General features: G+C 37.9%; 1 protein-coding gene across 1 annotated transcript in view; it reads right to left on the reverse strand.

Moving 5' to 3' along the window:
• The window catches only part of GBE1 (1,4-alpha-glucan branching enzyme 1), a 310726-nt gene that overhangs the window by 58857 nt on the left and 225080 nt on the right, over positions 1-26789 (reverse strand). Inside the window, exons 11-12 of the mRNA XM_018054118.1 lie at positions 23597-23707; positions 18246-18417 (exon numbers count right to left, since the gene is read on the reverse strand). Coding sequence (XP_017909607.1) covers positions 18246-18417; positions 23597-23707 — 283 coding nt within the window. The remainder of the gene's footprint in view (positions 1-18245; positions 18418-23596; positions 23708-26789) is intronic.

Here is a 26789-nt window from a genome sequence, read left to right on the forward strand (position 1 = left end):
CTTATTCATTTATTGCTATCTCATTTAGGAAAATTCCACCAATAAGATGACGTTATCACCCAGGTTGGCATTTGGGATTGGATCTGGCAGAGGCCAGGTTAAAGATTTAACTCTAAATTAGGAATTCAGAGGCTAGGTATGATGACTATTATATATTAAGTTATCTTTACTCACATGTCCTAGGATAACACTGTTTTTCCCTCCTTAGGAAGATGAGTAATTTGGCATAGGATCTTGGACCTAGCTGACTCCCTGAATTTAGAGGATTCTTCTGTGGGGGACTGATGATAATTAAGTGAGGTTCTAGAGTGCTTTTAAAATGCTGCTGCTGGTGCTAAGTCGTTTTAGTCATCTCCGACTCTGTGCAACCCCATAGATGGCAGCCCACCAGGCTCCTCTGTCCCTGGGATTCTCCAGGCAAGAATACTGGAGTTGGATGCCATTTCCTTCTCCATTTAAAATGCTAGGTAACAACAAAGAAGGTTTGAAGAAATTCCTCTGTTTCTAAATAATGTTAAATTACACAGTTCATTCTGGAACCTCAACCATCGACAACTCAACAGTGGAGCTAGAGAAGTTTATATACTAAACTTCCAGCCCAGAGCTATGTGGATAGTGAGTCCATTCAAATGGGCTTCACTGGAGGCTCAGCAGTAAAGAATCTGCCTGAAAATGCAAGAGACCCTGGTGCTATCCCTGGATTGGGAAGATCCCCTGGAGAAGGAAATGGCAACCCACCCCAGTATTCATGCCTGGGAAATTCCATAGACAGAGGAGCCTGGCGGGCTCCATGGGGTCATAGTCAGACACGACTTACTAACTAAACAACAATACATACATACACACAGTATATATACAGTGTGTGTTTGTGTGTGTATGTGTTTGTATGTGTAGTAATCGAAGAGCAAAGGATTAAGGTATTAACTTTAGGAAAAAACTGTACTCTCTTCACTGGGACTTATTTTAAGATCCAGGACCATTTTATATTTTTTGTTACATTAGGAAATCTGGTATGCAGGCCACAAATTGAACTTCTTATTTGTGATTGTCTCAGCTTGAGGCGATAGAAATGAAAAGAAAGACAAGTGTCTCCTATGCATGGGAATTTTCTTTCTTCATAAAGATATGATTATATACTTTCTCCAGGAGAAAAGTCAGTGCCCTAGATGGTAGGTTTTAGCTTAAAATTCATAACACATGGGAATAATATTCCATAAGTTAGCATGTCCTGCATATAAAGACAATTTTATTTTCCCAACAAGTCTCTCTAATGAAATAAACATTTGAAGCAATCAGTTCAGTCAGCCCAGTTCAGTCAGCACAGTTCAGTCACTTAGCCATGTCTGACGCTGTGATCCCATAGACTGCAGCACACCAGGCTTCCCTGTCCATCACCAACTCCTGGAGCTTGCTCAAACTCATTTCCATCATGTCCATGATGCCATCCAACCATCTCATCCTCTGTTGTCCCCTTCTCCTCCTGGCCTCAATCTTTCCCAGCATCAGGGTCTTTCCCAATGAGTCAGTTTTTTGAAATCAGGTGGCCAAAGTATTGGAGCTTCAGCTTCAGCATCAGTCCTTCCAATGAATATTCAGGACTGATTTCCTTTAGGATTGACTGATTTGATCTCCTTGCAGCCCAAGGGACTCTCAAGAGCCTTCTCCAACAACATACTTCAAAAGCATCAATTCTTCAGTGCTCAGTTTTGTTTATGGTTCAACTCTCACATCCATACATGACTACTAGAAAAACCATTGCTTTGACTAGACGAACCTCTGACAGAAAAGTAATGTCTCTGCTTTTTAATATGCTGTCTAGGTTGGTCATAGCTTTTCTTTCAAGGAGCAAGTGTCTTTTAATTTCATGGCTGCAGTCACCATCTACAGTGATTTAGGAACCCAAGAAAATAAAGTCTCTCACTGTTTCCATCGTTTACCCATCTATGTGCCATAAAGTGATGGGACTGGATGCCATGATCTTAGTTTTTTGAATGTTGAGTTTGAAGCCAGCTTTTTCACTGTCGTCTTTCACTTTCATCAAGAGGCTCTCTAGTTCCTAAGGGCAGTATCATCTGCATATCTGAGGTTATTTATATTTCTCCAGGCAATCTTGATTCCAGCTTGTGCTTCATCCAGCCCGGCATTCCGCATGATGTACTCTGCACAGAAGTTAAATAAGCAGGGTGACAATGTACAGCCTTGATGAACTCCTTTCCCAATTTGGAATTAGACCATTTTTTCCATGTTCAGATCTAACTTTTGCTTCTTGACCTACATACAGATGTTGGCAATTTGATCTTGGTTCCTCTGCCTTTTCTAAATTTATATTTTTTTCTACCTTTGGTCTATTGCTCTATAACTGCATCAGAAAGTAGAGATACTATTACTATATATTTGAACCAAGAGTAATAATTAATATATCTACTTTCTGATGCAGTTTTAGAGCAATAAACCAAAGAGAAAAAAATTCTGGCTCCTGGTATGAAACGCTTAGACGCAAATGACCACAGAGCAGCAGACCTGGCTTCCATGGACGAAGACTGGATGCAGGTCTCATCTTATTACTTTACCTCTTTCTTGAGAATTTTAGTAGGAGGTCAGTCTTTCTGAACAGTAGATTAGGGAGAATCATTAAGACCACACCCAATAACACCACTGATAACCACACAGACCCCAAGGTAGAAAGGCAGGGACCATAAAGCTATCCTACCCTGAAACCAAAACTGAAAGAATTAAAGACATACAAGTTCAACTGCTAATTTTCTTTCTCAACATCCAGATTACTGGTAGACCCTTTTCTTGTTTGTAAAGGGTGTGATCTATTCAACTTGTTAACGTGACTGGGCTACAGAAAAATATGGATAAGTTACATCAGAAACATTCTGCAATAAGTTATGGTGAAGCTTTTCTAAAGTGACTCTTTTTCCAGATTATGATCATCAGCAAAGACTTGAAGGTTCTTTTGGGCAGAAAGAACATTTCCTATATGGACCATGGTATTTAAATCATGTGGGGAGATAAACAAGTGAGTCCCTTAGCTAGCCTCCACTGAACCCAGCACAGTCTGGATCTGTCTTTGACCCAACTTTCATTTTTATATTTTCCTCCAATCAGTAGATCATTATGTTACAACTCCACAAAATAAAATCACTTAGTGAGATTTTTTAAAAACCACTAATGCCACAGCCTGACAATCACTGATTCTACTGTGAAAGTTTGATGAAGCTCAGGCTTGAGTATTTTCAAGCTCCCCAGGTAACTGTAAGCAGCACTTCCTTAACTCTTAGACTCATGTCATCCTCATGGAATGTTGTCACTAAATGCCAGCCAAAATTGGTTATCAGTGTGCTGTGAATCAAGTCAGGCCCATTACTTTTAAGTCTATGCCATTTAAAAATAGATTATATTTGCGTCCTTGAGCATTTTAACAGGAGTGCAAGCCATTTACAACTGCTCATATTGAGAATTTTGCAGTTTTTCACAGCTCAGTTTTATAGACTTCTAGCGGTGTTACATTCAGCAAACTTGTTTCAACAAGCTAAGAGAAAATGCCAAAAATTAGCACTCCTACTGTTCAGTAGAGTGTATTTTGTCCTCTTATAACTGCTTCAATTCCAGCACTTAGCAGGAAGACATTTAAATTTTTATTGTATTCCTATCTATCAGAAAGAAAGAAGAAGTTATAAGTTTGACACTAAACAATCACAGATGGAAGATTTGAAGTAGGACCACACATTTTACACTGAAGTATCATGTAGCTATCACTAAATGCAGACTGACACAAAATCCATCCAACTCTCCCTATGGCTTTAGGGAGAATGTAACATATTCATTAAAGAATGTCCCACAGAATTTCAAATGTCAAAATACAATATAATCATATTGAGAAAATCCTTCAAATTTAGTAATGGAAAATTTATAATACTGCTGAGAGAGAAAATTGCCAGTTTATAATTATGCCTCATTCTCTGCAGGTACCACTCATTACAGAAACTAGAATAACAACATGGTAATGAGATTCCTAAACAAGAAAGTAATAAAAACATATGTACATGTTATCAGATGACCACACTATTAATAAAAAATAGTTACCTCCATGGTCATGACTTTAGTTGGTTTATAAATAGAGAAAACCATATAAGAAAAGTAGAAAGGCTTTCTCATTTAAATTTTATCTGTTGATAAAAATCTGTTTGCGAAAGCTTCTCAATACCAACCAGGAAAACTCCAGGAGCAGCCCCATTCCTGTTTCCCATGTTTGCGTGGGAAGTCCAAGGCCAGCCTCCCGGTTCTTCATTGGCACTTCACTGGCAGTTGGACTCACCACATAGCCCCGACCTGTCCCAACTTCCCTTCTTTACTTTCTACCTTCTTGTACTACGCCTTCTATGCTTTCTGTTCTAGAATCAGAGAACTCTCCTCTTGGAATTCTCTCTTTACTTCTTATCCTTAAGGAATCTTTCAGTTCAGTTCAATTCAGTCGCTCAGTCCGACTCTGTGTGACCCCATGAACCACAGCACGCCAGGCCTCCCAGTCCATCACAAACTCCCGGAGTTCACCCAAACCCATATCCATCGAGTCAATGATGCCATCCAACCATCTCAGCCTCTGTCGTCTCCTTCTCCTCCTGCCCTCAATCTTTCCCAGCATCAGGGCCTTTTCCAAAGAGTCAGCTCTTTCTATCAGGTGGCCAAAGTATTGGAGTTTCAGCTTCAACATCAGTCCTTCAAAAGAACACCCAGGATTGATCTCCTTTAGAATGGACCGGTTGGATCTCCTTCCAGTCCAAGGGACTCTCAAGAGTCTTCTCCAACACCACAGTTCAAAAGCATCAATTCTTCAGTGCTCAGCTTTCTTTATAATCCAACTCTCACAACCATACATACTGGAAAAACCATAGCCTTGACTAGACGGACCTTTGTTGGCAAAGTAATGTCTCTGTTTTTGAATATTCTGTCTATGTTGATCATAACTTTCCTTCAAAGGAATAAGCGTCTTTTAATTTCATGGCTGCAATCACCGTCTGCAGATTTTGGAGCCCAGAAAAATAAAGTCTGCCACTGTTTCCACTGTTTTCTCACCTATTTGCTATGAAGTGATGGGACCAGATGCCATAATCTTAGTTTTCTGAATGTTGAGCTTTAAGCCAGCTTTTTCACTCTCCTCTTTCACTTTCATCATCAAGAGGCTCTTTAGTTCTTCTTCACTTTCTGCCATAAGGGTGGTGTCATCTGCACATCTGAGGTTATTGATATTTCTCCCAGCAATCTTGATTCCAGCTTGTGCTTCATCCAGCCCAGTGTTTCTCATGATGTACTCTGCATATAAGTTAAATAAGCAGAGTGACAATATACAGCCTTGACATACTCGTTTTCCTACTTGGAACCAGTCTGTTGTTCCATGTTGAGTTCTAACTGTTGCTTCCTGACTTGCATACAGGTTTCTCAAGAGGCAGGTCAGGTGGTCTGGTACTCCCATCTCTTTCAGAATTTTCCACAGTTTAGTGTGATCCACACAGTCAAAGGCTTTGGCATAGTTATACCCATGTAAAGGAATCTTTAAAAATTTCCAAATCCTAGGCTATAGACTAAACCAATTCAATATATAGTATTTTTTGAAACTTTCCAGGTCACTTCAGAGATCCACTGATTTATTGGTTCTCTATTATATCAGCTCTTTTTTAATGGTTTCAAAACTTCCCTATTTTTGATAGATAACTGACAAAATTTCAACCCTTGGTCAACCATGGTCTTCTAGAAAAAAAGAAAAAAGTCACACAACCAAGAAGCTGATTTGATTTATAATCTTGATTACAAATATCAGTGAGCATTAAGTATAAACCTGATATCCTACTACAGTTTGAAGATGTCTGTTTAATAGTTCTACTTTTTTCTCAGACTCCTTTTTTCTCATATTCTTTCCACTCTCAAAGACCTCACTGATAATACAAAAGCTATCAAGGATAGCTTCTTTGTTTTCACACAACTCTGCTGACAACCAACCTGTATTAATACCTAGAAACTGACATGGAAACAATGAATTTAACTGAATGAATGAAAAAATAAACGTGTGAACAAATCAATGAGTTCACTGATTCCAGATTACTTTTGACATTTCAGTTTTATGCATTAATAGCTGATGTGATGGGGAATATGTGTTTTATGATTACAACATGGTTTTCCAGTTTTCTAGACTACAATGCCATATTACAGTAGTGAAATATTGCTAGTTTTGTTGATTTAATTCTGCTAGTTCAGTATTTTTTAAATAAGAAATTTGAATCATTTATGTTTTGAGATATGCCCTGAGAGTTATATGCAGCATTAAAATTTAAAATAGAATGAAGGTGTACTCATTAGAAAATGTTCTACTATAACATAGAATTCCCAAGAGGAAAAAGAAAAGGAAAACTGAGAAAGCAAAGCTTCTGTTGCAAGAAAGATTCTTATTTTAGTTCAAAGGCTTTCTGAAAGAGTGGAATATGAACATGACAGAACTGAGTGTGATTCAGATCATTCTGCATATGAATCTCTATCTATACATGATGAAACTCAAGAACATGGAGTTAAATCAGAAGGGAAAACCAAAACAGCTTCCTTTGAAACAAAACTAGCAGCAAGCTCTTAATAATAAGATTACAGTATTTACTAAGAAAAAAAAAAGTTGTTTAAAAACATTTTCTTCATTATTACATAAGAAATCTGGTTACATGAAAATGAAAATATTTGGAGTTAGCTGTTCAATGTAACTTTCTCCTCACCATTGCCCAGTCTAGGAGAGGATTACAAAGACCTTTCTGAAGAGCCAGAAAATTATTTTTCACAGAAACCTACTTGGAACTAACTTAATGATGGTAGTACTTTAATACATATCATTATTGAAATTCAAATATAAAAAATGATTACATAATATTTGCATTATTTTGGTACTACACTTAATTCTTGAACAATAACTCAATTTATCCACTAATAACTTACCCTCCATATCCATGGTCTCTCCTTACCCATAAATTCAACCAACCACTTACTGTGTAGTATCATATTCAGAAAACTAAGATCATGGTATCTGGTCCCATCACTTCATGGGAAATAGATGGAGAAACAGTGGAAACAGTGTCAGACTTTATTTTGGGGGGCTCCAAAATCACTGAAGATGGTGACTGCAGCCATGAAATTAAAAGATGCTTACTCCTTGGAAGGAAAGTTATGACCAACCTAGATAGCATATTCAAAAGCAGAGATATTACTTTGCCAACAAAGGTCAGTCTAGTCAAGGCTATGGTTTTTCCAGTGGTCATGTATGGATGTGAGAGTTGGACTGTGAAGAAAGCTGAGTGCCAAAGAATTGATGCTTTTGAACTGTGCTGCTGGAGAAGACTCTTGGAGAGTCCCTTGGACTGCAAGGAGATCCAACCAGTCCATCCTAAAGGAGATCAGTCCTGGGTGGTTTTGGAAGAAATGATGCTAAAATTTGGACAACTCATGCAAAGAGCTGACTCACTGGAAAAGACTCTGATGCTGGGAGGGATTGAGGGCAGAAGGAGAAGGGGATGACAGAGGATGAGATGGCTCGATGGCATCACTGACTCAATGGACATGAGTTTGAGTGAATTCCGGGAGTTGGTGATGGACAGGGAGGCCTGGCATGTTGCGGTTCATGGGGTCACAAAGTGTCAGACATGACTGAGCGACTGAACTAAACTGTTCAAGGGTCAACTGTACATGTAATTAATACTGTGGTATCAGTTTATTTCACAATAAACTGTGGAAAATTCTGAAAGAGATGGGAATACCAGACCACCTAACCTGCCTCTTGAGAAATCTGTATGCAGGTCAGGAAGCAACAGTTAGAACTGGACATGGAACAACAGACTGGTTCCAAATAGGAAAAGGAGTACGTCAAGACTGTATATTGTCACTCTGCTTATTTAACTTCTATGCAGAGTACATCATGAGAAACGCTGGACTGGAAGAAACACTGGACTGGAAGAAAAACAAGCTGGAATCAAGATTGCTGGGAGAAATATCAATAACCTCAGATAAGCAGATGACACCACCCTTATGGCAGAAAGTGAAGAGGAGCTAAAAAGCCTCTTAATGAAAGTGAAACAGGAGAGCAAAAAAGTTGGCTTAAAGCTCAGCATTCAGAAAACAAAGATCATGGCATCTGGTCCCATCACTTCATGGGAAATAGATGGGGAAACAGTGGAAACAGTGTCAGCCTTTATTTTTCTGGGCTCCAAAATCACTGCAGATGGTGATCACAGCTATGAAATTAAAAGATGCTTACTCCTTGGAAGAAAAGTTATGACCAACCTAGACAGCATATTCAAAAGCAGAGACATTACTTTGCCGACTAAGGTCTGTCAACAGTCAAGGCTATGGTTTTTCCTGTGGTCATGTATGGATGTGAGAGTTGGACTGAAGAAGGCTGAGCGCCGAAGAATTGATGCTTTTGAACTGTGGTGTTGGAGAAGACTCTTGAGAGTCACTTGGACTGCAAGGAGATCCAAACAGTCCATTCTGAAGATCAACCCTGGGATGTCTTTGAAAGGAATGATGCTAAAGCTGAAGCTCTAGTACTTTGGCCACCTCATGCAAAGAGTTGACTCATTGGAAAAGACTCTGATGCTGGGAGGGATTGGGGGCAGGAGGAGAAGGGGACGACCAAGGATGAGATGGCTGGATGGCATCACGAACTTGATAGACGTGAGTCTGAGTGAACTCCGGGAGATGGTGATGGACAGGGAGGCCTGGTGTGGAGCGATACATGGGGTCGCAAAGAGTCGGACATGACTGAGCGACTGAACTGAACTGAACTGATCAGGATTGGTGTTTTTTTTTTTTTTTCTTCCCTAGTACACAATTCCTGGACATAGTAACCCATTTGCCTGCCTGGCCATACCTCTCTACAGCAATTCCTGACAAGTCATATGACTGGGCCATGTGCTACTTCCTCTATCTCAGTTGACTGGGTTAGAAAAATGTAGCACATCTAAGATAACTAGGGAACCACCACACTTTTAAGATAACTAGAGAACCACCGGAAAATGGGACAAAATATATCATTATCCTCATTTTCTTCTTTGAACTTCTTTAGCAGTTTGTTGACAAACAAGTATAGGCATACCTAGGAGATATTGTGGGTTCAGTTCCAGACCACCTCAATAAGGTGAATACGGCAGTAGAGTGAGTGACACACATTGTTCAGCTTCTCAGTGCATACCAAAGGTAATTTACACTATACTACAGGCTATACCAACAGCAATATTTCTAAATACAATGTATATATCCTACTTTAAAAAAATCTGTATTGCTAAAAAATGTTTACCACCATCTGAACCTTCAGCAAGTTGTAGTAGTAACATCAAAGCAAATCAAATCCCCAGTGAGATATCACCAAATACCTGTCAGAATGGCTATCATCAAAAAGTCTACAAATAACTAAGGGTGGTGAAGATATGAAGAAAAGGGAACCCCAATACATTGTGGGTATGGAAAACAGTATGGATGTTCCTCAGAAAATTAAAAATAGAACTATCATACAATCCAGCTATATCCTGGGAATATATCTAAAGAAAATGAAAATACTAATTTGAAACGATTCATGCACCGTGGTGTTCACCGCAGCATTATTTATAATAGCCACAGTATGGAAACAACCTTAGTGTACATCAACAGATGAATGGATAAAGAAGATGTGATATAAAAAATATATATGTAGTTACAAACACATACAGGCACAATGGAATATTACTGAAACATAATGAAATTCTGCCACTCGCAACAATGTGGATGGACCCAGAAGGGATTATACCTAGTGAAACGTCAGAAAAAGAAAGACAAATATGCTATGTTATCACTTATGTATGGAATTGAAAAAATGGATCAACAAATGAATATCAAAAAACAGAAACAGACTCACAAATTAGTGATTACCAGTGGGGAAAGGGAGGGGTAGGAGCAAACTAAGGGTGGCAGATAAAAAACTACTATGTATAAAATAAATAAGCTACAAGGACATTGTACAGCACAGGGAAATATGGCCATTATTTTGTAAGAACTTTTAAAGGAATAGAATATGTAAAAACCTTGAATCACTATGTTGTATACCTGAAACTAACATTGTAAATCAATTATAGTTCAATTAAAAAAAAAAGGGCACTGGTCACAGATTACCATAACAAATATAATAACAATGAAAATGTTTGAAATATTCCAATATTTACCAAAATGGGACAGATACAGGAAATGAGCAAATGCTCTTGGAAAAACAGTGTTCATAGACTTACTCAGTGCAAGGCTGCCACAAATCTTCATTTTGTGAAAAACATAATATCTATGAAGCACAATAAAATAAGGTATGCCTGCAACATATATTTACTGAGGTAACCCTATGTGTAAAGCAGATGTTTTTCATTCTATATTTACTTTTAAGCAAAAATTAAACATTAAATAGCCACTGATTTTACAAATAGCATAGATATATCCACACAGATTATCAATAACCACATCTTATTTTTCTCATCTGTCTCCTTTTAGTTATATTATAAATAGATTAAAAAAAACCATAAAGCTATTAAACCATCAATCAATGGCCTTTCTTACTGAAGAGTTTTATGATGTTTTAAAGTGATTGAAACCACATTTTTTCATTAAACTTGCCAGTCAATGAATGATCTCTAAATTGATTTCCTCGGGCCCCAGTTTCTTCATTTACTTCAAGTTTAATATTCCCAACTGACTTTATTCTTACTCTGTCAAATCAGTCCTACTCCTTCTTGGACTTTTCCTAAGTTTGTGGTATGGCTTTTTTGTGTCTTTCTACTCTTCTAAGTTTGTCTGGCTGATGCAGCTCATAAATTCTAACAAGAATGCAATTTGTTAATCCAATTTCCTATATATTCACATGACATTCTCTGCTTATCTCTATCACTGTAGTGAGTGAATGTACTGGTCTGCTTACTTGTCTGGACTCCTTTTGGGTTTTGAGACCCTGATGGCAAGAAGTCTTTGTCACCTAGGAATATCTACCACTTAACAATACTTGGCATATAGTAAAGACATATAAATGTCTGAAGCATGAAAGAATGCAATAAATTGTGTTAGAACACATTTTAGAATGTGTTATGAATATATGAAATATATAGTTTAAATTGATATATATCTCAAATTCACTAACATTCTAAATAGAACTTGCCTTATATCAATCTGCTTTCTCTACCCCTTTCTCTCACACTGTTTCTGCCTCTCTCTGTGTCTCCTCTGTCTCTCTCTTGCTCCCTTGCCTCACCCTTACTTCTGTGTGAAATAAATCTGAGCACAGGCTTCTAAGAAAAACATATTAAGTTTTATCTAATGCTCACACACACACTCATACATAGAAACCATACAATAAATGTTAACTGATTAACATCATATTGGCTTATCCTAGAAATTGGAATCTAGGCAACCATCAAACCTCTTCATACATGAAAGCAAAGTAAGATGTTTTTGCACCAACATTCAAAAGACATCACCATGAATTAAAACGGAACAAACAATATTAAGTCTTAGTGAGACTGACTACAGAAACAGCTTAATTGCTATATAATTAACCACATAACTGTGGTTGTTCTGGTTGTGCTAAGTCATGTCTGACTCTGCGACCCCATGGATTGCAGCACACCAAGCTCCTTTATCTTCCACTATCTCCTGGAGTTTGCTCAAATCCATATCTATTGAGTCTGTGATGCAATCTAACCATCTCATCCTCTGTCTCCCCGTGTCCTCCTGCCCTCAATCATTCCCAGTATCAGAATCTTTTCCAAAGAACTGATCCTTTGCATCAAGTGGCCGAAGTACTGGAGCTTCAGCTTCAGCATCAGTCCTTCCAATGAATATACAGAGTTGATTTCCTCTAGGATTAACTGGTTTGATCTCCCTGAAGTCCAAGGGACTCTCAAGAGTCTTTTCCAGCAGCAGAGTTTGAAAGCATCAATTCTTCGGCACTCAGACTTCTTTAAGGTCCAACTTTAACATCTGTACGTGACTACTGGACAAACCATGACTAGATGGCAAAGTGATGTCTCTGCTTTTTAATGTGCTGCCTAGGTTTGTCATGGTTTTCCTTTCAAGGAGCAAACATCTTTTAATTTCATAGCTACAGTCACTATCTGCAGTGATTCTGGAGCCCAGGAAAATAAAATCTGTCACTGCTTCCACTTTTCCCCTTCTATTTGTCATGAAGTGATGGGGCTAGATACCACGATTTTAGTTTTTTTAATGTTGAGTTTCAAGACAGCTTTTTCACTCTTTTATTCCATCCTTATCAAGACGCTCTTTAGTTCCTCTTTACTTTCTGCCATAAGAGTGGTATTATCTGTATATCTGAGATTGTTGATATTTCTCCCAGCAATCTTGATTCCAGCTTGTGATTCACCCAGCCCAGCATTTTGCATGATATACTCTATATAGTTCAATAAGCATGGTGACAATATATAGCCTTGTGTACTCCTTTCCCAATTTTGAACCAGTAAGTTGTTCTATGTCCGGTTCTAACTGTTGCTTCTTGACCCACATACAAGCTTCCTAGGAGATAAGTAAGGTGGCCTCAAACTCCCATCTCCTTAAGGATTTTTCAATTTGTTGTGATCCACACAGCCAAATGTTTTAGCATAGTCAGTGAAGTAGAAGTTTTCCTTTAATTCCTTTGCTTTCTCTATGATCCACTGAATGTTGGCAATTTGATCTCTGGTTCCTTTGCCTTTTCTAAATCTAGTTTGTACATCTGGAAGCTCTCAGTTCATGTACTGCTGAAGCCTAGCTTGTAGGATTTTGCGCTTAACCTTGCTAGTATGTGAAATAAGTGCAATTGTCAGGTAGTTTGAACATTCTTTGGTATTGTCCTTGGGGATTGTAATGAAAACTGACCGTTTCCAGTCCTGTGAACCACACAATACCGCCTAGGAAATGTCATTTCATTTTTAACAAAGAATTACTAATTTTACTGATATTTTTAGAGGAAATGAATTAAATATTTTATGATGCTTTTATATTAAACTGTGTACCATCAGATGAGAGCCTAAAGAGGCACTCCTGGATGGAATTGGAATATCAGCATTAATAGAATAGCTAGTAATAATAAAAATAGCAATAGTAAATCTAGAGTTAAATTAAATCTAAATAAACATTAACTATGAGCTATGTACCTGATAATATGCTGTCTTGTGTACGTATTGAATCATTTTCACCCTGAAAACAATCTTCTGAGGTGGGCACTACTCCATTCCACTACTGAGCAAACAAAGGCACACGGTTATGATGCCCCTTACTCAGCTCACACAGCTAAGCCTGGGTTCCCATCCAGATCATTTTCTTAATCACAGTGCTCTACCTTTTCCCAGAAACATATTTATTAATTGCATTTTGGTAGCTAATCTATATACTGATCTAATACTAATTTTTTTCTAATTTTCTCAAATAGGAAATAGAAGAGAAAGACAATCAGCTCCTCTCATTTTCTAGTTGCACAGTGTTAGCTGAGTTGCTTTTCCTGTTCAAGTTGAAGCATTAGTAAAATGGGGCTTGGGATATGTACCTAGATATCTGAGTACTCCCTTAATTTTAACCTCAGGTTTCTTTGCAACTAAGACTGTATTAAATTAAAAAAAAAAAGAAAACTTTTATGAAGATTAATTTAGATGATGCCTAGAAAGTGTCTTAGACAATATAGCATGCTATGTCTATATAAATTTACTTTTACTAATATTTATAATGAAAACTCTTAGGATGCAAAAACATGCAAATAATTCAGCTATTTTCAGTCCCCATTTTATACCTGATTCCTTCATATGATGATACGCTGGAATAACAGGAAATATAAACCTATCTATTCATAATTAAAATAACCTAGTAAGCCAAAAAAAAAAAAAATTCCCCTGCTTCATCCAGAGTGGATTTCTTTCTTTCCTTCTTCTTCTTCTTCTTTTTTTTTTAGGAAACAGAAGGAGATGACAGAGGACGAAACAGTTGGATGGTATCACGGACTCAATGGACATGAGTTTAAGTAAGCTCTGGAGATGGTGAAGGACAGGGAAGCCTGGTGTGCTGCAGGCCACAGGGTCACAAAGAGCTGGACATGACTGAGTGACTCAACAATACAACTTTATATTTATTGTATTTTAGAGAGAGAGAAAGAATAAATGTTCTGCTTTTAAAAATCCTCAATTAATTTTTATTGGAATGCCTTTGATTTACAGCACTGTGTTAGTTTCAGCTATACAGCAAAGTGAATCAGTTATACATATATTCACTCTTTTTTGGATTCTTTACCCATATAGGCCATTATAGAATATCAACTAGAGTTCCCTGTGCTATACAGTAGATTCTTATCAGTTTCGAGTTTTATATACAGTAGCGTGTACATGTCAACATCAATCTCCCGATTTATTCCCCATTCTTAGTTTGTATTTTCCATATATGACTCTATTCTTTGTGAGTCAGTTCATTTGTACTGGTTTTTAGAATCCACAAATAAGAGATACATGATATTTGTGTTTCTCTATATTGACTTCCTTCCCTCCATACGGTAATCTCTAGGTCCACCTATGTTGCTGCAAATGCCATTATCAGAGTGAAATAATTTTTTGAAACACAAAATTAGGAGTATATAAGATAAAAACAAACAAAATAAAGTAAATCCACCAAACTGGTATCATTGTGAAAAGTTTACATTGATCTTAATGATTTTCGATAAGCAGAACACATATCTAAATGCCTGACAAATTCAGATAAATATTTAAATGAAAAAATACAAAAATGTGTTGTTGCTTTCTTCTTTTAAGTCATTCTCTCTCTACTAGAGGGAAATAAAAATAAAATTCCAGAAAACTAACAAGTTTTAGAATGCCTAAAACATGAGTAAACAACCAGATTGCTGCTCCTTGGTCTTAAATTTCTTTAACTGATCATTTAAAAAATTTATTTCTTCCATGCCACTTGAAAAAAATAACTTTGCTTAAAACTACAAGTGGTGATTGCAACTAATGAACCACTGCTAAAAATATTACAAGGTAATTATATATACATATATATACATATACAAAATATCTTTTTTCAGAAAAACATGAAAGCCTTGTGATGTGCTAGACCCTGTGCTAATTGCTACTAGTCTTAAGTGAATAAGACCTAATTTTCTGTTAAATTTACCAAGGCAGTCACATATTTAATAATGTTTTAAATATAATTTTTTATGTGCCACAAAAGGTAAGTAATAGGGTAATATAAAAATGTATAATAGGTAAAACTAGTGAAGTCTGAGGCTTTAGAAAAAGCTTTACTAAGGAAACAAGATTTGCAGATGAAAGATTCTGTGAGGTATAACAGGGGGTGTTTGAGTAGGATGAGTCCAAGAGGGGAGAACAGCAAAATATACAGAGCTCAGAGTGGAAGGAGGTTGGTGCATTTAATGAACTGAAAGAACGTCTACTTGGCTGGAGCAGGGCCATCAGTGGGGAGACCCATGGGAGACCATTCATGCAAGGCCTGCAAGTCAGCTGGAGGACACTGCAGGCAAGCCACGAGGCAGGAGAGTGCCATGATCAGAAAGTGGAAAAAACAATATTTAAAGTCATGAGAGCTCATGGGAAAATACTAAATTTCATAAGACATCAATAATCAGAAATCATAAGGATATTAGACATTACTGATTTCAAAGTTAGTAGAGAAATGCTAGATTTAGGTATGATATTGAGCCAGAAGGAATTTTTAAAAAGTATTCTGTTGGAGTTAAACATTATAAACCATTTGAAGGACAAATGTAGGAAGAAAACGTAAATATATCTTTGAGTCCTATATCAAAAATAATCTCAAAATTATATTTGATACCACAAATATGGTCAATTTACAGACCTTATAAGAGAGACTGCTGCTAAGTTGCTTCCGTCGTGTCTGACTCTGTGTGACCCCATAGATGGCAGCCCACCAGGCTCCCCCGTCCCTGGGATTCTTCAGGCAAGAACACTGGAGTGGGTTGCCATCTCCTTCTCCAGTGCATGAAAGTGAAAAGTGACGTCACTCAGTCGTATCTGACTCCTAGCGACCCCATGGACTGCAGCCTATCAGACTCCTCCGTCCATGGGATTTGCCAGGCAAGAGTACTGGAGCGGGTTGCCATTGCCTTCTTCATATAAGAGACACACTAATAGATAATTATGTTTATTTAGTTGGGTTACTATTGAAAGTTCTATGAGAAGAGTTTCCAAAACAGAAAAGCAGTTCAGTCAGCCCTCAGTTAAATATATATAGTTAAAATGATATTAATATAAACATTTCAAAGAAGTTATAAAATTATTGGAGATTTGTTAAGATCTTAGCTGTCCATGATTCATTTTTACCTTCAGGGAAAATATTAATACCAAGACTCAAGAAATAGTTCTATGAACTTTCTTCAGACATTTTTTATCTGAAGGTTATCAATATTCAATTAACTAGGGACATTTGCTGCTGTTGCTAAGTCACGTCAGTCATGTCCAACTCTGTGTGATCCCATAGACAGCAGCCCACCAGGCTCCCGTCCCTGGGATTCTCCAGGCAAGAACATGGAGTGGGTTGCCATTTCCTTCTCCAATGCATGAAAGTGAAAAGTGAAAGTGACGTCGCTCAGTCGTATCCGACTCTTCGCAACCCCATGGACTGCAGCCTACCAGGCTCCTCTGTCCGTGGGATTTCCCAGGCAAGAGTACTGGAGTGGGTTGCCATTGCCTTCTCTGAACTAGGGACATTAAGTCTCTGTTATCTGCAGATAGTTTTGTTTTACTCAGATGCTATGTTACATGCTATGGGCTAGAATTGTCTTCAATGAAGGACAGTCTCAGGAAAAAAACTCTATCAGGTACTACAAACTACTGACATTCTCAACTCTTCAGTGCAGGCTTCTGAGCTGACAATGCTTATACAACTTCCAGACTAAAGCAGTACACTAAGTCTGGATTAATAGAATTCTCGGATGCAGTGGGCTTCAAGAATTAATGACAGGACCAACAGCATGAACTCAGAGGTCATCACTGATTTTGTTTCTCTACTAGGAAAGGCTGTACTTGTGAATGATGGTCACTGTGTCTGGGAGGACCAGCTGCCTTTAAGGAACTGAGGCTGATTTTACTTATGAATACAATGCCTTCAAAGTCCACCCAGAATGCCCAGGTTGGTGCCTGGAAGACAAAGTACAATCTCAAGGTCATGAGGGTCACTTCCTGACAGGTTGAGAGGGGAGGGATGCACTGAGAGGTACAGGTTGTACAGGGAAAATCTGGTATGTGCTTTATTGGATTTAGCTTCCTAGTCTCAAGATGGCAAATGATAGAGACTTTTATAAATCAGATCAGAAATTTTTTTAATAAAAACTTTCAGGTAGAAATGAATTAATCTGAAGTGATTCCTGGGTTGGGAAGAGCCCCTTGAGAAGGGAATGGCTACCCACCCTAATATTCTGGCCTGGAGAATTCCATGGACTGTATAGCCCATGGTGTCACAAACAGACACAACTGAGTGACTTTCACTTTTCAATTTCAAAGGCTTTTATTACAGAAAATTAAGTCAGGCTCCCATACGCATTCGCTAGTCTTTCCAGCTCTCTCTACCCTAAAAACTGGTAAAATTTCCTAAAACTCAAATGGTTTTGGTTGACCAAATAGAACAGAAAACAATGCTAGTTGATTGTATATTTTATAATTCAAGATCCTTCAGAAAGCAATGACTTTTGGATAGTCATGTTTCCTATTTTTTAAATAAGTATCTATTTTGTCCATCACAATACCTTGGGCCTTGGTTTGCACATTTATAATACAAATGTACTGGTGTACAGTTACCTCAAAGAAGACCAATAATATTAGCTCAGTATGTTGTTATGACATGACAATTATATCTTCTATGTTCAATGTGCAAACACTATGATAATAAAATAAATCAGAATGATTAAATTCACAGTAACAATTCTATGTTTAAAAAAAATTCACCCCACTTATTGACAACAATATTAAATAAGATACCAGCCATTAGGTTAATTGTGCAACATATATTAGTATAACAATAATCTTAATTTAATTTTTACAGTTTACAAATGACACTGTTTTACAGAAATAAAATTATAATATTCTATTTTAAACCTGAACAGCTACAGCACAATATCCTACATGACTTGTGTCATATATAATATTGGTTAACATTTTAAACACAGATTGGATATACGTTCAATTCATACTTACCCATGAAATTGAGATACCCTTCTCCACCAAGTGCGTGAGTAATGAGTCGAATCATCTTATGAAGCTGTATTCCACGATCAATAACGGGAGTAAATGGGGTCAGAACACTCATGTTGGTATACATTTCAGCATCCATCAACCAAAATGCCAACGTCTTATCCCCAACGAGTGCCTAATAAAAAAGAAGTCACTGATGTAAATGCAAAGAATAGGTACTAGGGAGTTGTCATTTATGCTAGAGTAACATGTGATTTCATAAAACAGTGTGTCAATTAGTATTAATTCCATGTATTTCCCAATAGTCACTATCTATGCTGAAGGTAAACTGGTGAAATACATGAGAAAGCTCCTATATCTGTTTCTTTTACTTATAAAATAGCTTGGTGAAAAACTCATGATAAGCTACCTGAATATTTGCTAATACTAAGCATGAGAAATTAAAATAATATATGTTATAATGTTTAAAATACTAATAGCCTTTTTTAAGAATTTAAACAATGGATTTTTTAAAATTGAATGACAGATTCCTTAAATTCTGTAATGCTTGACAATTTTCCTAAGTTTTACACACATGATTTCATACAATCCCATAATCTTAGATTACACTATTAGAATACTAATACAGTTTTTAAAAATGACTTGTATATCATGACTTTATTGTTTTAAAAGAATGGAAGAGTTTCTTAGAAATCATTTATATGCATATGCACTTATATTTATGTACATAAAACATGTACATAAATATATCACAATGGACCTTTTTTTCTTTCAGGAGCAAACTGACAACTTTTTCTTAAAATGTAGAACTTGCTTTCTTATTATATTTGAAATCTAATCTAAAACAAGTTTGTTTTATATGAAAATATAATAGTTGACAAATGGGGCAGGTAACTCAGAAACACCCTGAGCAGCAGAAAAGGTCTCTTAATTGGAATGATTTACGGTTAAAAATAGCTAACTAATGCCAAGGATTATTTATTGATAGGAAGAATATATAGAGAAACACAGAGATTAAACCATAATCGCCTCACCATATTACTGTACAAATATTTTCAGTTTTAGAAAACTATTTTTCTTTATAAACCTATTTTAAAGTCTAAACTATTTTCATATGTTCATATTTGTAATTTTTATTAGGTTTAAAATTCAGAGTATGTTTGCTTTTAGGAAGAATTAGGTAACTTACATCTTTTTGTATATTCCGGACAATTTTTAATACAAAGTAGAATTACATGGATCTTTAAAGTATGAAATAAGTCTTCCATACTGTTTCTGTACATCTTGGAAGAAAAATTATGAAATTAATCTATCAATTTTATCTTCAATTTGTTTATTTCACTCACTTCCTTATTCTTTTATTCATTCATATAAAACAAACATAAATTGGAACCCAAATGTGCTACAATGGGCTAGAAGCTTAAAATGTATTTTAATTTTCATATTGTTATATACTTGACACACAAAAAAATGTGGAAAATTTTTTAAAGAGATGGTAATAACAGATCACCTGACCTGCCTCCTGAAAAATCTGTATGCAGACAAAGAAGCAACAGTGAGAACTGGACGTGGAACAACAGACTGGTTCCAAATTCGGAAAGGAGTACATCAAGCTGTATATTGTCACCCTGCTTGTTTAACTTCTATGCAGAGTATATCATGAGAAATGCTGGACTGGAAGAAGCACAAGCTGGGATCAAGATTACCGGGAGAAATATCAATAACCTCAGGTATGCAGGTAACACCACCCTTATAGAAGAAAGCGAAGAAGAACTAAAGAGCCTCTTGATGAAAGTGAAAGAGGAGAGTGAAAAAGCTGGCTTAAAACTCAACTTTCAGAAAACTAAGATCACGGCATCTGGTCCCATCACTTCATGGCAAATACATGGGGAAACAATGAAAACAACAAGAGACTTTATTTTGGGGGGCTCCAAAATCACTGCAGATGGTGATTGCAGCCATGAAATTAAAAGATGCTTACTCCTTGGAAGGAAAGTTATGACCACCCTAGACAGCACATTAAAAAGTAGAGACATTACTTTGCCAACAAAGGTCCATCATCTAGTCAAAGCTATGGTTTTTCCATAGACATGAACGGAAGTGATAGTTGGACATGAATGGAAAGGATAGTTGGAAGAAAGCTGAGCGCTGAAGAACTGATGCTATTGAATTGTGTTGTTGGAGAATACTCTTGAGAGTCCCTTGGACTGCAAGGAGATCCAACCAGTCAATCCTAAAAGATTGATGCTGAAGCTGATACTCCAAACTTTGGCTACCTGATGTGAAGAACTGACTCATTGGAAAAGACCCTGATGCTGTGAAAGACTGAAGGTGGGAGGAAAAGGAGATGACAGAGGATGAGATGGTTGGATGGCATCAACACTTGATGGACATGAGTTTGAGTAAGCTCCGGGAATTGGTGATGGATGGGAAAGCCTGTCTGCTGCCGTCCATGAGGTTGTAAAGAGTCCGAAATGACAGAGAGTGAAATGAACTGAATATACTTGACAAGGGATTTCCTTATCCTTAAATTAATATTATTCATTTCTTATTTTGTTACATTTTGGTTCTGGTGTTTTCATTGGTATTTATTTGATTTGTTTTATAGCCAATTTAAAAGAAAGTACTACTCCAATTAGGAAGATATAAAACTTCATATGTCTACTTCATGAATGATTGAAGTTTCCATATAAGCCAACAGTACATAGCTTAGGCAGTGGGCTATTTTCTCAGTCTCAACTACTGAAATCTGCCATTAACACTCCAAAGCAGTCACAGACAATAGGTAATTGAATGAGTATGCCTGTGTTCCAGTTACCTTGTAAAAACAAGCAGCAGGCAGAATTTGGCTCCTGGGCCTTGATAGCTGACCTCTGCTCTACTTACACTTTCTTAGTAGTAAGAGGAGACATCTGAAAAACTAGTTTCCAACTTAAATTGTCAATTTCTGCTGAAATAACACAGGAACTTATTGCTCAACTTTAATTTTCTTAATTCATATACTGCAAATAATTTCAAAAGGTTTACTGTCTTTTCAAAGTATAAAGACTTCATTTTATATTGTTTATGAGGACAGTTCAATTCAGTCGCTCAGTCGTGTCCGACTCTTTGCGACCCCAGGAATCGCAGCACGCCAGGCCTCCCTGTCCATCACCAGCTCCCGGAGTTCACTCAGACTCACATCCATCGAGTCCATGATACCATCCAGCCATCTCATCCTCTGCCGTCCCCTTCTCCTCCTGCCCCCAATCCCTCCCAGCAATGAGTCTTTTCCAATGAGTCAACTCTTCGCATGAGGTGGCCAAAGTACTGGAGCTTCAGCTTTAGCATCATTCCTTCCAAAGAAATCCCAGGGTTGATCTCCTTCAGAATGGACTGGTTGGATCTCCTTGCAGTCCAAGGGACTCTCAAGAGTCTTCTCCAACACCACAGTTCAAAAGCATCAATTCTTTGGCGCTCTGCCTTCTTCACAGTCCAACTCTCACATCCATACATGACCACAGGAAAAACCATAGCCTTGACTAAACGGACCTTAGTCGGCAAAGTAATGTCCCTGCTTTTGAATATGCTGTCTAGGTTGGTCATAACTTTCCTTCCAAGGAGTAAGCGTCTTTTAATTTCATGGCTGCAGTCACCATCTGCAGTGATTTTGGAGCCCCCCCAAAATAAAGTCTGACACTGTTTCTACTGTTTCCCCATCTATTTCCCATGAAGTGATGGGACCAGAGGCCATGATCTTTGTTTTCTGAATTTTGAGCTTTAAGCCAACTTTTTCACTCTCCTCTTTCACCTTCATCAAGAGGCTTTTTAGCTCCTCTTCACTTTCTGCCATAAGGGTGGTGTCATCTGCATATCTGAGGTTATTGATATTTCTCCCGGCAATCTTGATTCCAGCTTGTGGTTCTTCCAGTACAGCATTTCTCATGATGTACTCTGCATATAAGTTAAATAAGCAGGGTGACAATATACAGCCTTGACGTACTCCTTTTCCTATTTGGAACCAGTCCGTTGTTCCATGTCCAGTTCTAACTGTTGCTTCCTGATCTGCATACAGATTTCTTAAGAGGCAGGTTAGGTGGTCTGGTATTCCCATCTCTTTCAGAATTTTCCACAGTTTATTGTGATCCACACAGTCAAAGGCTTTGGCATAGTCAATAAAGCAGAAATAGATGATTTTCTGGAACTCTCTTGCTTTCTCCATGATCCAGCGGATGTTGGCAATTTGATCTCTGGTTCCATGATTTCAATAACTAAATGGCCTTTTTCATTTATTTATCTTTATTGAGTGACTACTAGGAGAAGTCATAGTACTAAGGCTGGAAATACAAATGTAACCAAATATTCTGCTTAAAATGTGATGAGAACATGAAGACTTGGGAAACCACTTTTTCCCCTATACACCTGGATGAAAGCCTCAGAGCATTAGTTCTTTATAGTAGCTTCCCAGGTGAAGTATGCATTTGCAGGTGTGTGGGGGAAGTATAAGACTGGGACAAGATTGACCTATTTATGAATGGGTGAAAGTTTTACAGTACTGAAGTACAGAACAGTTGGAGGATTGAACAGAGAATAAACTTTGGCATGGGCCAAGATATGACAGGCTGTGTGTGAGAAGCTTTAACCGAAAGATCTGGGTTGAGAAAATTAGCTTTGCCCTTTGGAAAATAACTCAGGCTACATTACAGACGATGGACTAAAAAAGAGGGACAGAGATCAGGGTGATCAATCAGCAAAGGATTTAGTGACTGAGGGGGGAAAAATGATGAAAGCAAGTGAAAAGGCAGAAAAGAAAATCTTTAGAAGGAAAGCTAAAATGGAAAGGAAATTAAAATTAACCTGGATTAGCACCAACATTCTTCTCGTGACAACAAAGGAAAACTTGTAAGACAGCACTTGCAACTGTCATTCTCAGTCGCTTAATTACAGTTTGGCAGGGTAAAAGTAGTACTGCATTTTGAAGTTGAAATTTATGGATCTACAAAGTAATTTTTAAATGTCTTTGCTTTTTTAAAGGTTTTTTGATTTAGACCGTTTTTAAAGTCTTTATTGAATTTGTTACAATACTGCTTCTGTTTTATGTTTAGGGTTTTTTGACTGTGAGATGGGATCTTAGCTCCCTGACAAGGGATCGAACCTGTACCTTCTGCACTGGAAAGCAAACTCTTAACTACGGGACCACCATGGAAGTCCCTGAAAAGTTTTTCAAGTAAGAGTAGCTGTCACATAAAACAGACATATAACACATTACATTAATTGCATTGAACTATAGAAATTTGTATTGAGATATGCTTATTTTAGATACATTTACAGATACAGGCACAGAGAGAGAACGGTTTACACACATACTTATTTACCTGATCGTGGCTCTCTGCGTAGGCAATGCACTTTTCAAGATAGCGTCGGTTTGTGAGTGTATACACTATATTGCCCATGTTCCAATCTTCATCTTTATATTCTTTCAGTAACTAAATGCAAGACAGGAAATAATTTCAATACATCATTACTATTCTTACTTTATAACCCAAACTTAGGGTATATATCATATCAATGCAAATTATGACACACAGATACAAGCACACCCACGGAACAAAAATAGCTTTGTTGACACTTTTACTGAAATCACAGCTTTTGTACAGACTATCCAAATGACAGTGGTGTTGTGTGTGGGTGTGCACGTGCTCACTTTTGTGCAGATGATCTGATCACTGCACTTTAGGATTTTGGCAACTTTTTTTCTTTTTCTGTAACAGCTGCTACTTCTTGATTAATGACTACAGTAAAGTGTTGTGCAGTAGATCTTTCAATAACTTCCACAAGGTAGAGATATACTTGCTACCATTTTAGCTTGGAATGAAAAAAAAAAAAATGTTAGCAAGGAGAGTGTCTTGTACTCTTCCTAAAATAAACAAAAAGAAACTATTATTTCAATGTATAAAAGCTGATTATGATGAAATAATTATCATCCTGGGGCAGGAAATAGATGGGCTCCAGGTTAGATATCTACAGCTGACCTTCTGTGTGCATTTCATGAGGCAGTAAAAAGTGGGCTTCCCACAGAATACCTATAACCAGCCTCCCCTTTTTATTTCCTGACATAAGAGATGGGTGGGCTCCAGTTAAGGCATTTAAAATCAGCCTCCTGTTTGCCCTTCAAAATGGAAGTAACAGAAACAGGGTAAATAGCCAGTCTTTATCTCTTGTAAACACCTTAAGTGAGAGTCCTGGCATGGCCTCTTTACATCACTGCTCTTCACCACACCCTTCTCTCTGAGTGTGCATTCCTGCTTTGCTTCCATCTTAACTAAATAAACCATTTCTCTGTGTGCTTTCCCACTTGTTGTTATGCTATGCCTCTAATAATAAACTTTGTACCTGCATTTACATTTTCTGCCTCCGTGATAAATGCATTTTTCACTGAGGTCATAGATCCAGGGAAAAGTAGCTTCCAGCCTCTAGCCCTGGCTGGTCAGGTGGCTAGGATTCTTGGTTCTCATCCAGGCTACCCAGGTTCAATTCCTGGGAAGGGAATTAAGATCTCACTTCCCGCCACCACTTACTGCTGCCTCTCTGAGATAAATCTTAACAGTGCAAACATTTTTGTCTCCAAATGGGTTGTTACTCAGTCTCCAGTGTGGCTTCTGTACCTCTCAAACCTCTTCAGTGCAAATGAACTTGCAGAAATTTCAGATTATGATTGTGTCCTTGGTCCTTTCTTAGGCAAACGCTTGCTGTACAAGAATGCTGTCCCTACCCCTTCCCGTGAAATGCTTTCCTCCTTAGGCTGCCATTGTGAAACTCTGCATTGTTTTGCTTTGTTTTGTTTTCTCACCACTCAGACATCCAGCAAAATCCCTTCCTCTGACTATCATATAAAAGCTGCTGCTCCACAGAATTAACAGCCTAAAAAGAGCCTGTTCTTTCACGCAACACAATCTTTCTAAAGGGGGCTCATTTCTCTGTCCTGCACGCTGACAGGCAGAATTCTAAAATGGTTCCTATGATTCCCACTCCCTCTAATTCACCTCTTTGTATAATCCTTTACCTGGAGGGGGTGGGAGGGAACTTTGAATACAATAGATGTCCTTCGAAGAAAGGGTAAGATAATAACAGAAATGCTCTAAATTGCTAAGTTTGTGGTAGTTGGTTATACAGCAATAGGAAATTAATGCAGATTTTGGTACACGAAATAGAGTTCCAGCCTGTTTGTATCTTCCTTTGCCTTTTTTTTTTTTTGCTCAATGGAATTCAGAGGTGCTTAGCCATCCCCCCGTTGGAGAAAGCAATGGCAACCCACTCTAGTACTCTTGCCTGGAAAATCCTATGGGCGGAGGAGCCTGGTAGGCTGCAGTCCATGGGGTCGCCAAGAGTCGGACACGACTGAGGGACTTCACTTTCACTTTTCACTTTCATCCACTGGAGAAGGAAATGGCAACCCACTCCAGTGTTTTTGCCTGGAAAATCCCAGGGACGGGGGAGCCTGGTGGGCTGCCGTCTATGGGGTCGCACAGAGTCGACAAGACTTAGCAGCAGCAGCCATCCCCCGTAACTGCAGTGTGAATCACCGGACACCAGAGGGAAGACTGCATTACGCAGAATAATGACCACCCACAGGTGTTCACATCCTAATACCCAGAGTCTGTGAATATGTCACCTTACATGGCAAGAAGGACTTCAGAGATCTGTGGAAGTTAAGGATATTGAGATGGGGAGATTATCCTGGATTACCCGAATGTTGCTGCTGCTGCTAAATCATGTCAGTTATGTCTGATTCTGTGGGACGCCATAGACAGCAACCCACAAGGCTCCTCTGTCCCTGGGATTCTCCAGGCAAGAATACTGGAGTGGGTTGCCATTTCCCTCTCCAATGCATGCATACATGCATGCTAAGTCGCTTCATTCAGTCTTTGTGTCTGACTCTGTGCGACTCCATGGACAGCAGCTCACTAGGCTCCCCTGTCCACGGGATTCTCCAGGCAAGAATACTGGAGTGGGTTGCCATTTCCCTTCTCTGGATTACCTGGATGGGCCCAATGTAATTACAGGAATCTTTCTTAAAAGGTGCTTGGGTTGTCAGAGTAAGACAGAGATTTGAAGATGCTACCCTGCTGGCTTTGAAGATGGGGGGAGGGCTCATGAACCAAGGAATACAGGTGGGTTTTAGAAGATAGAAAAGTCAAAGAAATAGAATCTTCAGAAGGAATGCAGCCTTACGAAGCCTTGATTTTTAGTCTAGGAAGATCATTTCAGATTTGTGACCATATGACAGTAGATTTGTATCATTTTAAGACACTCTGTATTATTTAGATTCAGTGTAGTATTTGTATATGTCTATTCACAATCCATAAACCTATGCAAATATGCCCAGTTAAGTTGGACTGCTGTGTTAAAATAATTCAATGGAAGTAGGTTAGACTTTTCAACAAATCATGCTGGAAGTGTTAGACATCTTTAGACCAAAAAAAAAAAAAAACAAAAACCTTAAACATTGATTGTACAAAAAGTAACTCAAATGGACTATGGACTTAAACATAAAATTATAAATGTTTA

The sequence above is a fragment of the Capra hircus genome, chromosome 1 (genome assembly GCF_001704415.2).
Source record: "Capra hircus breed San Clemente chromosome 1, ASM170441v1, whole genome shotgun sequence".
Lineage (NCBI taxonomy): Eukaryota > Metazoa > Chordata > Mammalia > Artiodactyla > Bovidae > Capra > Capra hircus.